The sequence below is a fragment of the Lepidochelys kempii genome, chromosome 22, assembly GCF_965140285.1.
Source record: "Lepidochelys kempii isolate rLepKem1 chromosome 22, rLepKem1.hap1, whole genome shotgun sequence".
NCBI lineage: Eukaryota > Metazoa > Chordata > Testudines > Cheloniidae > Lepidochelys > Lepidochelys kempii.
In genome coordinates, this window is record NC_136401.1 from 19,109,910 (window position 1) to 19,130,092 (window position 20,183).

A 20,183-nucleotide genomic window follows, 5' to 3' on the forward strand; every position below is an offset into this window, starting at 1 on the left:
TGGTTATCTCTGAATTTGTTTCAGGCACTGAACAAACTTTATTTAGAACAAACAATGGATTCAGTATCATCAGTGACAATAAGGTCATAAGACGGTAAGGGATCTCGTAAGGAGAACAGTGCGGTATTACAACATGAGGAAATGAAAAGATATTTTTAAGAAACACAATCGCCTCTCATGAAATTCAGATGAAATGATCAAAAGATAATGTGACAGCCTTTTCATGTCTCACTATATTGACTTCTATTTGACCTTCAGACAAATAATGCACTTTTGGATATAACGGACAAAACACCTGCTGTGCTTCAGATTTAGTCTCCTGGGTACGCCTGTAGGGTTAGTCCTTTTCATTTCTCTGTGTAGCTGCGAAGATGAGAGTAGGGTTGTAAAACTTAACATAAAATAATTGCAAATGCAGAAACTCAGTTACTTAATGGACTGAGGGCAAGGTCCGTAGCTGGGGTAAATGGATGGAGCTGTGCTGATGCCAAATGCTGACTTATACCCTCTGGAGATGTGGCTCCGTAGTGCTGTAATGTGAGCTGTACAACCATTTCTGGGCGCTGTAATGTGAGCTGTACAAACCATTTCCGTTTCAGCCCTATAATCGAGGGAGAGGCTCATCCTCCAAGATTTATATTTTCTGCTGCTTATCAGTTGTATATTCTTGGCTGCCTGTTGTATTTTACTTTACTAGTCAAGCAAAGGAGCTAGTGACCTTATTTGACTTTAAGTCCCTTTGCTATTCAGTCTGCCTCATGGATGAGAGGATAGATGCTCTGCATGAGATCAAAGACACTTGCTTAGTGCTGAAATCTGGTTTTTGAAATTCTTTTGGGAAAGAGATGACGGACTCATTGGCGATATATTTGGAAAGGTTCGGTTAGGTATTGGCTGCAAAATGTTATGCAGACCAGAAATTTTTGCTGGTTTGAGACTGGTCTAGCACAGAGATTTGAGGTGGTCCCAAGAAGTTGAAATGGATGGGAGTGGTGCATTAGGATTCCAAATAAGGCTACATGATGGTGATCCCTTCAGAGTCTATCAGAATCACTCTCTGTCAGCCACTGGTGGTTGCTTGAGATATGAAGCAATCTGCCCCCATACCCACATAAGTATGTGGCTTCTTGGTGATCCCAGCTGTCACTGATCCATAGAGTGCAGGGATGAGCTCAGAACTCTGTCTCAGCAGGGGTCCATGAAGCAGCCAGTTTATACAGGCAATATATCAAAGCCAGTGGCAAAGGAATCTGACTGGGAAATGGAACCAGTGTTCCTAAACATGTTTATTAAAATAGCCAGATTTGGAGCTTGAGAACTTAAAGAAAAAATCCTGGGGCAGATCCTCAGGTAGAGAAACCCCATGGGCTTCTCTAACTCCACATTTTCCTCTGCTGTTTTGTAGATAAATATTTTCGTTTCAGGGGCCTCTCTGTAGCAAAGAAAAACACCGCTGAAGTGGAATTGTCAATTTCTCTTCTCATCCTCTGGCAAGCAGTCTGTGCTGGGAATGGTAAGGCTGTGTAATCAGCATTAATCATTGTTAATGTACTGCTAATATGGCACTGAGGACATCTGAAATTATTGTTTTCAATTAATATCACTCCCCAGAGAACTTGGGTCTAGACCTTGTAGCACACCACAGATTTACAGGTCAGATGCAACTGCTGCAGGCATAGAGCTAGCAGAAAATACAATTATGGCAGTGGATCCCCTAGGCAATGAAATTATTATCCATTTTAATGGATGGCTTAAAGCTATTGCAGAGGCTGAAGTGAGCTGCTGTTCTGGGGTCATCAGTTGGTCTTGGGTTCATGTCTTCCATCATTAGTACCTATTTGTCAGGAGCAAATTCTTCCCTGTTTGCTGGAATTTCTAGCTCTAGTTAGCTAATGTCGGGAGTGGTGTGCAGCAACAAAGGCTTGCAACCAGCCCCTTCTGGGGCTGCGCACACGTGCACCTCAACAAACAAAGCCAGTGCAGAACAGCAAGGAGAAGTCCGGCCTAACTTTTAAAACAGAGGGCCAGATACCTAGCTGGTGTAAATCAACATAGCTCTGTTGACATTGTAGCTACTTAAATTAAAATTGTGGCTCATTGTGTCTGACTGTGGATGATTTTGGCTTGCATTCTGCCCATTCTTCTAATTTTGAAGCTTTCATTCCATTTTATTATATGGTATGAAGGGCCCATTGAGACAGACAGACAGTTTGGCACTTTCTTATCTGTTCTTGTAAAATGGGAAGCCAGAGGACATCTAATAGTGCAAGCAAAATTTTGTTCTCTTGCCCTGGAAGTTCCATGCAGATACCAAGAGTGGTAGCAAAATATTGGTGGTGAGACTCCATGTATAATTTCTCTGTGGAATAGTATTAAACTCATGGGAAGATCCATATTTTTTTTTGTTTATGCTCTTTTTGGAAACTGAGGTCCTTTTTCTTAAACCAGTTACAGCAATGCATGGCTGAATGCCATAAATAGGTGCCACTGTAGCATGATAAAGCATACCTTGTTAAGGCCCAGAAAATCTGTTTTCACCTGCACAGCATACTGGGTGTGTAACGGGACCCTCAATCTTGTAATTCTAGAGGGGTTGTAGGTAGGCAGAAAGGGAATAGCAAGGTAAGGGATGGTATACCAAATGGCACAGAAGGAAAATATTGAACATTTTGAAGACTTGGGGCCAAAATGCACATTTATTTACACCCCACGTGACCCAGCTAATATCCAAGAGGTTGAACTGGTGCAAATGACAGCAGATTTTGAATATTGCGTGAATATGCTAAGGGACCAGCTGCTTTGTCCTTTTTGGAGAGTCTGAGTAATGGATGGAGGAGGGCAGTACTCTAGCCTTGTCTTTTCCTGATATGATATTATGTGACATGAACACTCCTGTATGCCAGTCATGTAGAGTAAGGGCCCTAAGTGGATGAAATAAAGATAATAATACATTTGAATGATTTTCTACAGGTTCTGATTTAATTGCTGTAGAGGGATTTTATGGCACATGATGTACGACGCAGACCTTTTCTTTTTCAGAGGAGAATCAGCGATTGTTGTTAACTCACCCTGATGTGAATGTGCAGCTCCCCGTGCTGCTATCATCTGACGTGCCTGATATCCAGAAGCAGAGCTTGGCATTGCTGTCTCTGTACTCTCAGACTGAGAATGGAAGAAGTCTGCTGATCAGGCACCAGAACCTAACCAAGTACTGTATTCTGCTAGAATCCATAAACAGTTGTACACTTGCAGTCCACAGCTAAAGGATAACATACAACAAGGAACTCATGCTTAGCCTTGTCACTCAGGAAGTTGAAATTTATGGCCCAAATCAACTAGATTAGAATTATTGGATTCCTGGACAAAATTTCCAACACCATTATCTCCAGGTCATCCAAAGCCATAGGGGGAGCACTTCAGTATCCACATCTTATCTAAGGGAAAATAAAGTCCAGCCCAGGGGTTGGCAACCTTTGGCATGCAGCCCATCAGGGTAACCCACTGGCGGGCCGCAAGATGTTTTGTTTACGACCATCCGCAGGCACAGCCCCCTACAGCGTCCAGTGGCTGCAGTTCGCTGTTCTCGGCCAGTGGGAGCTGCGGGAAGCAACGCCAGTGGATTACCCTGATGGGCTGCAAGTAGAAGGTTGCCGACCCCTGGTCCAGGCAAAACAGGTGTCCAGAAGCTAAATTCTCCCTTGGGTGGACCTTCTGTGGCTCCCTCCAGTGGCAGAGCTAATGGGAGAGTGACTCTTCCCACCTGGCAGACTTTGTGGCATCTTTTCAAGTCAACAGGTATAATTAAAGTGGCACCACTGATTACCATCACGTGCCCCGTGGTTCCACCACTGCTCAAAACCTGGCTCTGCTACTGGCTCCCATGGTCATATTTGATACTAACTGGGCAGAGTGCCACATATGCATTGAAGGCTGCAGTGATGTTGGAGAGAATTTTGGCCTGAAAACAGGGAATGTCTTCTATAGCTCTGGCTCGTGACTTCAACAGCACAGAACATCTCATGAATTTGAACCTAGCCCAGGTGAACAGTGGCTGAAAGTCAGTTCCCTCTGATGGCGATTTCGTGACCTCTGTCAAATGAATATGGTAATCTCATCCCACTTCCTGTGTTCTTGTTCAGGAGACAAAAATCACCAACACAGGTGGCAATAATTGGCACAATTGTTGTCTGCCTCAGCATTGGAGGCCGGAGACTGACTAGGCCAGGGATACTTAACTCCACTCTTCCTTAAAGGTATCCCCAGATCAGGGGTGAGGCACAGTAACAGGGAAGCTTGGACTTCAGCTGTCTACCCATCTTAGGTACTTATGTGGCCTCCATTTCCACCTCACAATCTTTAATGCTTTTATACTCACTGTACCCCTGTGAGGCAATTGCCTCTGTTACAGATGAGGAACTGAGGCACAGAGGGACCAAGTGACTTATCTGAGGTCACTTATCTGAGTGACTTATCTGAGGTCACTCAGGAAGTCTGTGGCTGAGCAGGCGATTTAAACCCAAGTCTCTTGCGTTCCAGTGCCCACTGGCTAGTGACCTAACCACAGGGTATTAGAGCGCTTCAGGCACCTTTCACCAATACTAAGTTCACAAACTAACAACAAAAAAATTCTTGAATTCCCCCAAGTCATGCCTGATTTCTTCAGCTTGTCACCAGAACTATTCCTGGACAGTTTCTGAAGTGGCAGGCCCAGCTGAGCAAACGCACTAAAACAAAGAGAGCAGCAATGTGAGAGGAATACCATGCAACATGCTTCAACTTAGGATAGTTAGCAATGTGGGGAAAGACATCCTAACTTTCTGCAGCACATGGCAGATTTCACAACCAAGCATGTTTTCACAGTTGAATAGAAAAGGGCTTGTTACTGGAAAAGTTTAGATAACCTCAGGGCACCTCTCAAGTAACCTTTCCTTAGGTGATAATCAAATATGTGCACTTCTCTCTCTTCATCAAGAGTTTATTGGGTTATCTTTGAATGTGTTGAGTTTCAAGCTGAGTCTCTCATTGTCCAGTAACTGAAATTTATGATTTTTTCAGAGGATTGCAATGACTCACTGAACGGAGAAAGAAACCACAGTCAATTATCTCTGTTACTGTACCATTGCCTACTGCTACAATTAAACAGAGAATAAATTTTAATGGACTGGTTTAAATGAAATAGTTGGAAATAATTGATGAGCAGAAAAGATTAAACAGATGTACATACACTTTAGTAAAGTATGTACAACATTAATCCAGAGACATTTTTAATCAAAAGGAAGGTTAAAGAGATGAGCCATGTCTGAAGGAAAGTTTGGATGCATTTATTAATAATAATGTCAATTAATTTTTTCATGGTGTAAAATATCATGACAGCTCCTTGTGTCTACTTGTGAAGAAAGAGTCTGTGCGTGATTGTCAAAAAAGAGTCAGGTGTTCAAAATGCACACGTTCAGCTGATTCTCCTAGGTGTTGTGTATCCACAATTGCAACAGAAGTCACTGAGAGCTGCAGGTGCATGGTCACGGCTCACTTGTATGTTTAAACCAGTGTAAGTGGTGGATTCTCTGTAACTTGAAGTCTTTAAATCATGATTTGAGGACTTCAGTAACTCAGCCAGAGGTTAGGGGTCTGTTACAGGAGCGAATGGGTGAGGTTCTGTGTCCTGCATTGTGCAGGAGGTCGGACTAGACAATCATGATGGTCCTTCTGACTTTAAGGTCTATGAGTCTAAGTGACTAAGCTTTAATCTCTCTCAAAGTCAAAGGATTTAGGCTCCTAAATCAGTTAAGTGCTTTTGAAAACTTTACACCAGATTCTCAGCTGTGTAAATCAGCTTGGCTTCCTGATTAAAACCAACTGAGGATTTGGCCCTAAATCTCTATGGGACGTAGGCTCCTAAATCAGTTAGGTGCTCTTGTAAATGTTACCCCTGGTGCATATTTGTATAATCTATCTGACATGAGCATTATTAACTTTCTTACAGGTGGCTGCAGATGCTGATTGCATTCGTCAGTGTTATGGATGACAGAGCTAGCTCTGCCATGAGCCTGCTATCTAACCTAATCAAGGAGGAAAAGTAACTTGTACTACTGAAACCATTCACTTTTTTAGAATTGTGAGGTCATTTGATTAGCCTCAGAATATACAACGCTAAGTCAGAAAAAAACAACCTGCGGAGCTGCATATAGAATACTCTTTTCATGTGTCTGATAGGGCAAAGAACCATTTCATGCTTGTGCTATTAAATACAAGGCCTTGGCAAAAATGGAAGGATTTTTTCATCTTGCACTTTTTACAAGAGAGTAACCTGAGGTTTTCCACTCTCACCAGTGTCACTCCATTGGATTTGCACAAGTGTGGCTGAGGGCACTCCTTAACTCTTACATAGTAAAGAAGTTCTTATGCAAAATTAAAACCGGATATTGGGAAAACCAAGGATGTATGGTTTTGTGTAAAATTGCATTTATATTGTTATTTTGAATCCTCTCCAGTTGGGATAAGATTAGAGCCAGCCTTTTGGTTGCTACAAGGTGCATTTTTCTGTGCTAATTTTGTCTAGATCCACAACTGGCTGATGAATATTGCTTTGCCAACAGGTTCAAAATCCAGTGTCGTATCAAACTTTCCACAAGTGTTTTGCCTCTGTTCGCACAGTTGTTGGTAAGAAAGAGCCTAGTTTTTCCATATTTTGCATGAAAAGTGCTGTTTGCATAATTTCTACTCTATCAGTTCCTTTTAGCCTTGGGGCTGATTGTTCACATCTGGAATTCACATGATTCTTCAGTCCTAGGAATGTAAGAATTGCCATGCTGAATCATCTCAGGATCCTTCCAGTCCAGTAGCTGCAAGAAATCCCACAACTGCTTGCTACAGGGCATCCTACCCCTAGGGAGAGTTTCCTCCCCAATATTTAGAAGTTGGCTTATGCTCTGAAGTAAGAAAGCAACTTTACAAAACTCCTGAGATGAAATCCTGGCTCTAACAAAGCCAGTAGCAAAACTTCCATTGACTTCAATGGGGCCAAGATTTCACCCTGTGTGAGGGTTTTTTTCCCCCCCAATCCTTTTTGTGACTTTGGATACACTCGTCACTAACTAGTTCACCCTGTCCCAGATTCAAATGTCTCATTGACTGATTTTTATTCTACATGTTTCCTATTTAGGGAGATATGGATCTGAAGACAACTTTAGGTCACAAATTAAATGGGTTTAGTGGTTTGATCTTTTCTTTAGCCATAGTTTATTCACATTTCAAATGCATAGTCCTTTAATAGGCCTCTGGAATAGCAGGAGGTGGTTCAGGTTAGGCATGGGTTGCATTAGACAAAAATGGATATAATGAGAAGGAAAAACTCTCTCTACTGTTTGAAATGAGTGACAAGAAAATGGAACAATAGCTGGGATTCACCTGTTTTTGTTTTCCCTTTGAAAATATGTTAAAATTGTTAACTGTCACTACCCTTGGGTCTGTCACGCTGTTTGGACACGATCTGGTGGGGGAGGGAGTTTTATCATTTTAAGGTCAAGAGGCAGAGAGACAATTGCTAGTTCCCCACTGGTGTAAATTTTCAAAACGATATGCAGGGATTTAGCTCTGTGGCTTCAGTCAAGGTAATTTGCCAAGTATGATGCACCTCTGTGATTTATATGAGAGGAGTAATTACAGAGTTCCTGTTTCCACAGCTAAAGCAGCAGGAATAACAATGACAAAGGAGTATTCTGCACTTTATTATTGTTTTATCACTGTTGTCCTGAATATTCTTTCTCTCTACTCTTGTTTTTAAAGAAAACCGTCAACCAGGTGAACCAGCCAGCCCTTGCCCAGTGCATTGACACAATGGGGGACCTGTGTGCTGATGCAGTCATCCGACTGCAGATGGCTGAAAACCAGGAATGCTGGCAGGCCTGTTTAAAGCTTGTGGTAATTAACTTAATGAATACTACTAGTTCAACAGTGTTTCCTGCAGAGATCTCATAGCGTCTGACAATTATTGATCGGTAGGCAGATGTGAGGTGGGCTGAGGACATCCATGATTTTGAACCTGTTCATTTTGAATCAGATGCTGAATAGTCTCTTCTTCTCTGTGTAGGATGAGTGTTGCTTCACTGGCAACTCAGCAGGATACCAAGAGTGTTTGTTCGCAGTGCTGGGCCTGATGATGAACTTATCCCTAGAATCAAATTTGGTCATTCAGGTATGGCATGCAAAGTTTACTGATCTTCTGAAGAAGCTTCCTGATTGCTTTTACCACTTACCTGAAGCCTCAAAGCTGCAGGAACAGTTCCAGCCCCTTTCTCTCTCATTATTGTATTTGGACCTTATCCAATGCCCACTGAAGTTAATGGGAGTCTTTGCAATCTCAAAGCATTTAAATGGACTAGGAGGCTGGAAGGAGAACTACTGTGGTCATTCTACTGGTGGATATTGAGAATCTCTCAGTCTGCGTTGGGAAGGAAAGTTTAATTACACTGTTACGGATCAGGAACATCTGTTTCAAATGGCTGTTGCACAGCAGACATGGGAGTGAACTTCGGGGCTCAAGAGCTAGCATCCGGGCAGTTAACATTCTGTTCTACCAAGGCTCTTCACCCTGTCCCCTTTTTCCCTCTGTAAAATGATTAATGTGAGGAGAACTCTGGGATCCTTTTTGATTACGTTCTTTTTTAACATAAACATTTAATGTTTCCTTAATATTTTGTGGCAGAAAGTACAGTGTAAAGTTCCTCTCTACAGCCTGACCAGTGGAAATCTGAATGATGCACATTCATTCCTCTCCACCAAGGAAAGGTTGTATTCTATTTCACGATCTCAACTACATTGCCTGAGTGCAAGTTTGGGGCCTGATCCAAAGCTCAGTGAAGCCAAAACTACCCATGCCCTAAGGATTGAAGGGGAGATTTTTCAACTGCACAAATGGCAATTAGGCACCTTACTGTCAATTGTGGCTGTGGAAATCTCCCTTGAAAGCTTCCTTGCCATGTGATTGCCTTCTTAATGCCATTTCTAATTAAAGCTTGATTGTGACCCTTTAGACCTGAATTTCTAATACTGCTTATTGTTTCAGGAGCATGCTGTGGATGTTAGCAGGAGATGTTTGTCTCTGCTTGGTAGTAAAGATGGAAGGATTGTGACGGTAAGTGGATACCTATGAGCTAAGGGAAGATTGTGTAACCAACCCTGCACTAAATTCGCAGCTTCAGGCCCTGAATTTACAACTGAATTCTTTAGGTCAAGCTGTTGCACCCATGTGGATTTAGCTCTGTGGCCCCAGTCAAGGTAATCTGCACTATCAGGATCAAGGTCATAATGATCCTAAAGCCAAGATTTTTTTTTTTTTTGAATGTGTTATTGATGTAGAACCCAAATTCAACTTAGTTCTCTGCCTTGCTCTGTTTTGGACTTTTATTTTGATGTAAGAGGCTCTCTGTGTTCTGTGACTGGAACATCTTGTCAGGGAAGTTTTTTTACAATGTATTATCACCAGGATGGTTTTAGTTATTAAAATTCTTCCAGAGATAGGCAAAGAAATGAATCCAGAAGCAAAGCACCAACTGCAGACTCGGTGTCTTCTGTTTCAGCTGTTGTGCTTGAATCATTTCCAGGGTATTGTACCCCAGTCCATACATGTGTGTAACTCCCATTCATGCCAGCTCTTCCAAGGCAAGCTGGTGGCGCTTATGTGGTGTCAGCTGGGAATATCTCTCCTCTGACTGAACGAATGCAAGCCATGCTGATCTATTTTACTTACTACCACTCCGAAACAGTGGTAGCTCTACTGAGCTGCTTTTAACTCTTCCCATAGTTCAAGCTGGCGGGAGTCATGCTGAAGCTTGGAATCACCTCTCCCTAGGCTGAGCCATTAGGAGCTTTGCTGAGTTTGGGTCTAGATACTAAAATGAGCAACATGCTAAAGCTATTGTTCTGTAATAACATTTCCTTAAGGATATATATTTTTCTTGCCCCTTTAATTCCCACTTTGGCCTTACCCAGCCACCTACACAAACAAAGGACTTATTGGGACGCCTAATAAAAGAGCACAGGGCAGAAAGACGTAATCGCTTAAGAGAAAAGTCATTACCTTTTAATTTTTTTATTTTTATTAAGAGAGCCATTGGGGTTCTAAGTCACATCTTGCCAGCGAGCTCAATGGCAGTAGAAGAGGCGGTGACAGGAGGTGTGGTGAAGAGAATGCTTAGATTCTTGAAGGTAATTTCCTGAACTGATTCCACTTCATAGCACTCCCACAGAGTCAGGGTTTTCCCTGGGACTGAAGAAATCCCACCCTATTATATTTATTACGTGTTCTTCTTTTCTCTGTTTAGAGAACCTCACCTGTAAAAATGTGAAGGAGACACAGAGGAATCTTACAGGACTGACTGGAAACAGGGCATTGCTTTTATAGATATTACATCCCCTATAAATCATTTGGGTTTATGTCACTAACTGAACATTCAGAAAAGTGTCCTTATCCAATGCCCAAAAGCTTCAAAGGTGAAATAAATTAATTGAAAGTCTGTAAAGCCACAACCAGTCTCCCTTCAAATCCTTTCTTAAGACTCGTTTCTGTGGTGATGCCAGCTGAGAAGGTTTAGGTAGGGATTGTGATCACTCCTGCTGAACAGCGTGTTAAAAAGACAGTATGCACATAGCTAGTATATACAAAAGCATACACACATGCTGCCTTCTCCCTTGCCCGTGTTTCACCCGTCTGTTGTTTCTTGTCTTTAACTAAGTCCCCAATTCTGTAACTGTCCATGTGGGGCAGACACCTGTGCTCAGATGTAGCCCAACTTCAGTCAGTGGGGCTCTCAGCAAACACAGGAGTCCACTGATGCAGATCCAGTTGGATCCTAATATAGGGAGCTTGGTTCAGAGCCCATGGAAGTAAACAGGAACTTTTCCACTGAATCTTAAATGAACGGTGGAACAAGTCAGGGGGCTGTGATTTTAATATGTCTGTATAGCATCCAGGAGTTCGGAGCCCAGGCCTGGTTGGGGTTGTAGGTATTCCTGTAATACAAATAATAAGTGGCATGGAAAAGTACAACGCCAGCTTCAGCTTTTGTAACTGGCATGGTAACGGAGTTAATTACCAATTTTGAAATGAGTCCAATACCAGAGCTTTGACTTTGGTCGTACCTGTGTGTTCCGTGCAGGGAGAAGATGGCTTTTGCCACTTTGAGCGCTATCTAAGAACATAGAAGCTAATGTGGCCCATGTGTATGTGCTCAAAGCTCTTAATTTCAAATGTCACTTGCAAAACAAAAGATATCCAGTGGGCTGGTGACTCAATGGCAGATGCACTAGCTTTTCATCTCCTGAAGTGATTTAAGATTGCAGTGTTCACAGAGCAGAGAGAACAAATGAGTTTCGTACATGGAAGTATAAAGAAAGACCTTTGTGGGGTAGTAAATCTAGCCCTTTGATGGATTTATTCCCTTATCAGCTATTCATTTATGACAATGCTCTTTTTTAATTTAAATTTGCGTAGCAGATTTATTCCTGCCGGTGTATATAGTCCTGTCAAAGGTCAGATGATTATAGCAAGAGGGTTTGAGTTGCTGAAAGTCTATTTCTGTGCATAGTTATGAGCTGGTGGGTTTAAAAGAGATATCAGCATCTCCAAGAAGGATCTTGATTTGATACTTATGCCCAGGCATAAAGCATCCACAAACAACCTTCCAGTACTTGAGATGTTCTCTCTGTTCTTGCAAAAGTTGTGATGTGTGGACTGTAAATTATATATGTATTTTTTTTTAATCCTAATTAAAATCCAGGCTGGTGGACAGACCACATCCTGTTATGCTATAAAGACCCTTGCTGTCTGTACTCAAAGCAACAGCCAGGCTCGAGAGGAGGTGGTGAACTCAGATAAAAGTAAGTGACAACTTTATTAGCCCAAGATTGAATGCAGAGGTTTATCCCAGGGCTCCCATCACAGAAACACTCTTTCCTCTAAAATGGAGCTGAGCATTAATTCTGTTAAACTCCCATACGGATGCCACCATGTTTACAGAAAAATGTACCATTTCACTTCCTAGCTTAGTGCTTCATTTGCCTTCCAGCCATGTGCAAGTGGAAATGTGCACAGCAGATAATGAATGTAGAATATGGAGGCTGCACTTAGCTTAGTAAAATGGCTTGATCTGCAGATCCCCAGACTGGGAGAAATACACTGAACAACATTTAACGGGAATTAATCCAGTCAGCAGCTTACTAGAAAAGGCTAAAGAAATAGGTTCAGATTTCCCAGTGCAGCAGCTGAAGAAAGATACTTAAACCATAGTTAGGCATCTGAAAAAGTGGCCTAACTTTTAGAGGTAGCATGCAGCTCCAGCTCCCTTGGACTGCAAGTTTGAAAGATTGGCCTAAGTAAAATAAGAGGGTGGAAGGAGTGTCACCACAAACGTTTCCTTCGTGTTAGTGCCTTTAAGTCTTTCTGAGTTATCAGCACTTGAGTATGTAGTTGTGATCGTGTGCAGTACCACTGTTCAGAACATTTGAAAATCTAGCTTTAGTCCATTCCACTCTGCAGGACCTTAGAATGCCTGTGTTATACCTGAACCTGGCCAGCACCTTTTGGATCACCTGGTCCAACTGCCAATGTCATTATTGGATCGCAGTAGACATCTGCCTCTACTATTTCTGAATGTTGCTATTGCTGTAGTTGAGATTCTCTTTCTGAGCAGCGAATTCCAATCTCAGATATGCCTCATTGCGCTCAGAAAGATGCATGGTGTCACATCTTTCTCTTTCCTCTTCTTGGGCCATACCACCTTATTTTGATGATCTCCGCTAATATGGATTATCCCTTTCCTTCCTGTCAGACTAATTCTTATGGCTCTGTAGGTATCTTTTTATAGTATTTTCATCCTGCTCCCTCTATCTATATAAATTAAGCTTGCCTCAGTTTTCTTTGACTACTACTAATAATAATAATAACCAGCCCGCATGTAGCCACTCTTCATTGTCAGATTTCAAAGCACTGTGCAAAGGTAGACAGGCGTTATTATCCACCACTTACAGATGGAGAAACTAAGCTGAGGGGTCGAGAGACTTGCCCAAGGTCACCCACCTAGTCAATGGGAGAGATGAAAATAGAGTCTAGATCTCCTGACTTACAGGCCATTGTCTGATCCACTGGCCCCAACAGTCTGGAAGCAAAAGACCTGCTTCTGCTGTTCTGTGTCTGGTAACTTCAGATGCAGAACTGAGTAAAACTTTGTCCCACAGGGGCTCAGTGCTTTGGAGTTTCCTCTAGGAACTCCAGAGACCTTAATCCTAATTGCATGACTAACCAACTCTTTGTTAAGGACAGACTGAGTGCAGATCATGTTGATAAAAGTAAAAGATCATTTAATTCCAAACTCTATGCTTCTCTTTCCCTTTTGTTCGGCTGGGTAATGAGATACAGTGTGGTGCCCTATTAATGTGAGAAGATGAGATGACAAGGAAACAGCATAATGAAGCTGGGGTTTATTTATTTGCAAGTTCATTCTTGCAGGGGGTTCAGAGCAGATCTCTAGGTTTTTAGATCTTTATTTCTCACTAGCCAATTACAAAGAAATATTTGAGAGCTTTCTTTCCTGGTAGCATCAAGGGAAAGATTTCAAAGTCAAGAGGAACTTGAACCCTAAGGACTCTGGCCCATTAAAAGCCACTTAGAGCACCTTCTCTCCTTTTTACACCCCATGTAAGTGCTGTTAATTGATGTGGTGTGTGGAGAGATGCACATCCTTTCTTCATGTTACTAATAATGCTACAATGTGATGCTTTCCAACCAAGCTCTGGGTGTTCATCTTGTGCTAAGTCACATTATACTGTCAGCTCAGTTCAGCAGTCCAGATTTTGTTTTGCTGCCGGGAGCCCTTTTAGGTCAAGCTGTAGTTCTCTGACATTAAACTGCATTCCAATCGGGCTAGCAAGTTCAGCTTCTGAAATGGATCGTTGTTGGTGCCCCTGCTGCGGTCTGGAGCAGCCCAGCTTCTCGGGAGCTATTGTCACAGCAGAACAAAAGAGAAAGGATGATGTGATTAGGAAGAACAGAAGGGACGATGTAAGAAAAATCAGAGCAGATTTGTGTAGCCCGTGGGGGATCTTCAGCATGAGAAGGACATCATTTTTTTGTTTGTTTGTGTTTTTTTAAAGCAGCCTCTCTGAATGCTGTTTGGAACCTGTGGCCTTAGGAGATGTTGCTGCTGTTTGCAGGAGCTGCCAACAGCGCCGCAGCTCCGTATCAAGATGATGTGCTAGTGTATATTGGCATAGCTCCACTGAAGCTGGCAGAGCTGTGCTGATTTAGGCCACCTGAGGATCTGGCTGTCTGCATTGCGCTTTTTTGTTGGTTCTGGTTCTGTTTTTTTTTTTTTGGTGGTGGTCTTAGGGCAGTGGCTTTCCATCTTAGCACGGCTGTAGATGCATAAACTGAGCTTATGCTGCCAGAAGGGGGCTTGGACTTTGAATTTCAGATTCAGTGCAGAACTCCGTGGCCAGCAGGAGTGCAGCGAAGGGAGGACGCTCAGGGGAGAGGAAAGAAGAGCTTGTTGCACAGCTGTCAGACCCCGCTCTGATCGCACTCAGAATGGTATTAATTCTCTGCATGGGAACCACACCTGGCTCTCAGCTGGAGAAGAGGAGGTTGATGCAATTCATTCCCTCCTTTTCCATTTGCCACTGAGCCATGATGGGAGACTAGATTGTTTCCTCAGGGGTTGGTGTCAGTGATGCTCAGTGAAATGAGCACAAGCGACTTGGTTGACCTACTCCCGGATACCAAGATCTTGTGCTTGGCGATCCGCTCCACAGAGCAAGCAGCCTGCAACTCCTCCCAAAACTGTGTCTTGGGTCTGGGGGGGGCAGCCCCATGTGATGGGGTGTTGCCATGCTTCATGCTCTCCTTTTCATTTGCATTTTCTTCTCTGTCCAGTTTCCAGTGCTGACTAGTTATTGCAGCCACCATGGTATCAGATGTCACTATTCCATTCTGCCATCCATTTTCAAAGAGCTATTTCTGCTGGTGTCTCTGGGGCCTGGCCCTCTGCTGGACGTACCTTCCAAGTTGTTCCTTTCTCTTTTCCCAGAGTTTGATGTGTTGCTGAAGCTCTTGGCCTCCGAGAACGAGATGGTGGTGGGGAACGCTGCTTTTTGCCTAAGCAGATGCTTCGAAGTACCTGGAGCTGCTTCATCCCTGCTGAATTCCAACATTGTGATGATCTTATTAAAACATGCAGGTGGTGAAGCCAAGAAAACCTCTGTGCAAAAGAACGCGGCAGTTGCTTTAGGAAAGCTCTGCACTGCCGAGCCAAGGTATTGTGGGGCTGATTATTATCCTTGGGCACCATCCAGCCTATGTGACATCTTCCTAAAAAAATATATATATTAAGGCACCAGGGCTTGAAAAACTAACCAGGTACCTACTAGCTAGAGAGCTAACTCTACCACCAGAGGTCTGTGGAAAAGACGGGAGACCCAGCAGCAGGGACCGAGGTAAACCAGGGACCCCAGAGCCATGCGGATACCATGTATGTTACAGATATAGTGAGAGAGCCATCAATTTCCCTCTAGCTGGGATTCCCACCAGGTTTTGTCCCTGAGTCCTGCCTGGAGGCTCCAAATTTCATTTCAGTCATGGCAAGTACATTGGCATTCTCACCATTCTGTGCGCTCAGCTGCTTGTAGGGAGGCAGGCATCTCTCTCTTTTCCTCCTAATTTCTTACTTTCTTGGAAGGAGAGATTGTCTCCTCATCTCCCTCTTTTATGGGTGTTGGGATGGGTGCTCTCTGGACATTCCCCCACCTTGTGTCTCCTTGGGCAGGTACCGTCTGCCCCTGTATCCTGACAGGGAGTAGAGAGCTCTCATGCCGTCTCCTGGCGGGAGGGACAGAGGGGGCATGCTGTCAGTTTCGTATTCTGTATGCTTGGAGCCTTATGGGCAGCACAGGCTCATTCCTCCGGAGCATCACCAGACACGTGTCGGCTTCCCTCGGCTGCTACAGCAGATTCACAGGCTCTGGCCAGCAGAGCAGACCCGGAGCTTTCCATAGGGATGATTGTCTGATGGAAAACTTACTTTCCACAGAATCAAAACTTGTCTGCCAGAATATTTCAGTGTTGTTGGGAAAACGGTTCCCAGATCCCTTGCACCTCTGTAGACCCAGCTCCCTGGCTCTGGAGCAGCCCACCAGATCCCCTGCCCCAGAGCCAGGGCTTCCAGCTCCTCAGCGGCCCAGATGCCCTGGGAGCCTTGACTCCCCATTGAGTGGATTTCCAGGGCCATCTCAGAAATGTTTAGAAAAGGTCAAAACAAAATGTTTTATGAGCATGAGGGAGTGTGAAAGCATGGGGTAGAGGATCCCAGGGCTTAAAATGGGGTTGTGTGATAGTTGTCCATCTAGTGCATATAATAGTTCCAGCTAAACCCATCTAGCTGTAGTCAGTATCGCAGTGCATGATGCCCTTTGCTTTTGCTGCCTGGAGTGTCTTAGCAGGCAGAGTGTTAATTGTCCACGTTGCTGTCTGAATGGGTCTTTGCATGTTGGTGAAGCCAGAAGACACTGGATGTCTGTGTTGTTCACTGTTGGTTTGCTTGGATAGCTTTCTGGGAATCGTTTTACACGGCTCTATAATGTTGCTTCTGTTGAAAGAATGAAAGTGGAAGGAATGATATGACAAATTGTAGAGATCAGAGAAGTGACCTGAGAGCAAAACAAGAGCGTAAACGTCTGGAAAGAATGTCTACAGAGAGACGGAGAGGTCCTAGCAGACTACACATTACCCATTAATTGCTGTACACCCTGCAGTCCAGTCATAGGAGCTGAGCATGGGCATACTAATATATATGCTGAGCTACTGAATAAAGATCAGGGTGTAAGGTTTTGGCTTCCCAGTTGATGAGTTCTTCACTTCTGCCAGTTAGAGAAAATGTTCCCAAATTGAATCTTTCAGCAGAGAAAATGTAATGCAAACCCTTGATCAGAAGCTGCTAGAGAGTAAAAGGGAGAGACCTCACTCTTACTACTTCTACTGACCTTAGATGTCTGCTGTAATAGATTAAAACCTACTATTCTGCTTGGACATTTTTATAAAGTATCTCTGTGTGTTTAATGTTCTTTTATTTTCTCCTGCTGTGTGGGGAACAGTAATATATAAGCTTTGTCTGTCTTGCTCCCCTCTTATGGAGAATCTGTTGGATAAGGTATTAACGATTTCCGACAGCTTGTGCATGGGATGTAATAGAGCAATGGAAGTTTAGATTTCTTGCATTGTCAGTCCTATGCCATCCTTGCCGACATCTGATCCTTGCTTTCTTTTGTGGTTGTTGCAGGCATATTCTTCAACTGCGGGAGCTCAATGGAATGGCAATCATTAACTCTTCTATGAAATACGTGCAAGGTCTTTGAATTCCCCAAATGTTTTTGAATATAGGTTGTTAATACTGTAGTATTCTGTTTGCTGTTGCTCATTCTTCTCTAATAAAAATTGTTCAAAGAGACTAGACAGTCGTTCAATCCTTTATCAAACTGCAACTCCCATGGCCAGGGGAATGAAAGTCAGTTCCTTGGCACCATACCACCTCTCAGACCAGATCAGACCTCTGGTCCATCTTATCCAGTTTCCAGGCTCTGACATTGGCCAGCACTGGAAGGTGTGAGAGTCCCCATAAGGGACAATTATTGAATAACCTGCCTTTGTTCCTAACCCCTGTCAGTCAGTGGTTGGCTAAGTCCTGAAGCCTGAGGGTTTATATAACTTGTTTCAAATGTATGGAACATAATGGTGGATGTTCTTGCTACATATAAATGTCATCTTTTTTTTAATTCTGCCAAACGCTGTCTCAATCAGATTGTGGCAAGGAAGTTCACTGGCTAATTATCAGCTGATATCAAAAATATCCATGTATTTCCATGTATCAGTGTTATGCTTCCTGCCTTTCAGCTTCATCACTTCCATTTGCTCTTGTCTTCTGAGAGAATAAATAGGATCACCCAATTTACCTTCACTAATATTCATTATTTCATTTACCTCTGTCACATCCCCTCTTATTCATCTCTATAAACTCAACAGTCCCAATCCTCTGTATAATCAAACTCAGTCTGATTTAAAATATAATAATGCAAATAGCATGTGCTTCTTTTTTGTCTGTTTCCTGGAGTGGTTGGCCTTGAATTAGTGGCTATTCAAAACTCTATCTGGCAAACTATCCTGTAATCAATTGTTCTAATCTCTTCAAAGCTAAATCAAACCATAACTACTATCTGAAGACCTGGCTGAGAGAGAAGCCAGTGCAACTAGACACTGTTCTGTAGCGGCGGCACAAACCACATAACTGAGAGGTTTGTCTAAAGAGATAGTAGGATCTGAAATTGTGTTTGGGTTCTTTATTGCTGAAGTAGATTGGCAGCTTTAAAGAATCAGAAAGGTAGGATCAAGATGAGGAAATGGGCATACCCACTAATGGTCAGTGAATTGGAAAAGACAGCTTGGCTTAGCATTCGGGATGTGGAAAATATGTCCAGTGCAGATGCCATATGGCACTGATCCCTGACTTAAGAGCAGCAATAGTAGTCGCTGTTAAGAGGCACCCCATTATATACATACACACACCTCAAAGTCTCTGGTAAGAGTCTGCAGAATCCAAACTAGGCAAGAACAGAATTTATGATGGTAAATTCAGTATCTTTGCTAGATGTTTAGCTTTCAGCTTGCAATACAGAAAATATATAATGTGTGTGTATGTATATAAAGCAGCTAGCACATAGGACAGTCTTGTTTCATTTTGAAATAGACTCTTCCCTTCTCCCTCCGTGACACTTGTAGATGGCTATTATGTATGTAATCTCTTCCCCAAAGAGTAGTGGCTGTCAAATTATATATTATTATCTTCTCTTTGGAGTAGCAGCTTAATACACTAATCTTTCTGATTTCAGGGGAAGGAAATGCTGCTGCACATGGGGTTTTTTCGTCTCTCTTTGGATATTGTACATGTAGTAATCTGAAGTGCTGGGATGGTCTCATTCTTAATCCTGCTACCCTTAAAATACAAGGATTGGCTTGCAGATAGCATGGGAAATCAACTGAACAAACATATAATGTTATTGTTCAGTGTCTGATTCACTTCTTGAAGAGCTCTTCCCTCTTTAAATTTTCCAAAGGCGTTGCCTAAAAATGAGATTGACATTGGTATGCAAAGGCAGCTGTCGGCTAGCAAGTGTGTTAAAAGCTGAGTAATGGATGCACAAAGTGAGCTTCCTAAAACCTCAGGCTAGGATTTTTTTCAAAGGAGCGCAGAAAGTTAGGTAGGTGCCCAAAAAGGAGTTACTGTTGTGGGATTCTTACAACGCTCCACAGATTATCAGAAAGAGGTGTTCTGCCCAACAGACCTGTCGCCATTTCTGCCAGCATGAAGTGAGGAGTCACAGCCCCCCCGTGGCCACTTCTGCTGATCAGCCAAGTCATGGGCATCCTCAGAGGCTCCCTGTCAGATACGCTGGCTGTGATTCTAATCTCACTCTGGTTTTACTCTGGTAGTCCTCCAGTTACTCCAGATTTATGCCAGTGCAAGAGCCGAATTATCATCATTCTATGGCTGGGTTCCTTTTCCTCCCTTTGAAGACTTCAGCCTTGTTGTAGTTCATGGATCTATGGGCAGGTGGGTGTTTGCAGAACTGCACTAAGCCACAGCACATGAAGCCTGTTTACCTGTTAGCTTTGCAGAATAGTGGTGCCTATTGCACAAACACAGCTGGTGCTCCAAAATCATCTTTTCTTCCAGCTGCTGTGCTCACCTTGATATATGCAATGACTATGGAACCTGGTGCTGTATTCCAGCCGCTAGATGGCATACTGGTTACTCATATTTAACTCTTTAGCCCTGAGGGTATTCAAATAGCTTAAGTTTGTGGGGAAAAACATGTCAGTTACTTTACTTAGGAACAATATCCAGGTGACACCAACTGAGCAATTAGATGAAAGTTACAGGAAAAAGCAGAGCACAGATTGACATCAGTGGCAGTCATATAGCTGAGGAGCCTTACAGAGATGTTTGGTTCTACCAAAAAAATCCAAAGAGCACCAGCTGAACAGAAGTATGTTTACTTAGCGAAAGACCTAGGGAACAATAATGAGAACTGTCATATGACTGTCCGCTGTTGAAAACTACCAGGAGTGCTGAGTGGGTGGTTGC

The 20,183-nt window shown here is 43.0% G+C and overlaps 1 protein-coding gene across 4 annotated transcripts in view; it reads left to right on the forward strand.

Moving 5' to 3' along the window:
- The window catches only part of TTC12 (tetratricopeptide repeat domain 12), a 35,094-nt gene extending 17,609 nt beyond the window's left edge, over nucleotides 1-17,485 (forward strand). For 3 of the 4 annotated variants that reach the window (XM_073320843.1, XM_073320841.1, XM_073320842.1), the window contains exons 11-22: nucleotides 25-94; nucleotides 1,425-1,513; nucleotides 3,040-3,208; nucleotides 5,984-6,076; nucleotides 6,597-6,660; nucleotides 7,786-7,920; nucleotides 8,090-8,194; nucleotides 9,065-9,133; nucleotides 10,105-10,206; nucleotides 11,778-11,877; nucleotides 15,081-15,306; nucleotides 17,325-17,485. In XM_073320843.1, coding sequence (XP_073176944.1) covers nucleotides 25-94; nucleotides 1,425-1,513; nucleotides 3,040-3,208; nucleotides 5,984-6,076; nucleotides 6,597-6,660; nucleotides 7,786-7,920; nucleotides 8,090-8,194; nucleotides 9,065-9,133; nucleotides 10,105-10,206; nucleotides 11,778-11,877; nucleotides 15,081-15,306; nucleotides 17,325-17,400 — 1,298 coding nt within the window. In that variant the 3' untranslated portion in view covers nucleotides 17,401-17,485. The remainder of the gene's footprint in view (nucleotides 1-24; nucleotides 95-1,424; nucleotides 1,514-3,039; nucleotides 3,209-5,983; nucleotides 6,077-6,596; nucleotides 6,661-7,785; nucleotides 7,921-8,089; nucleotides 8,195-9,064; nucleotides 9,134-10,104; nucleotides 10,207-11,777; nucleotides 11,878-15,080; nucleotides 15,307-17,324) is intronic. The other variant, XM_073320844.1, reaches the window with a different exon arrangement.
- The last annotated feature ends 2,698 nt before the right edge of the window (nucleotides 17,486-20,183 follow it).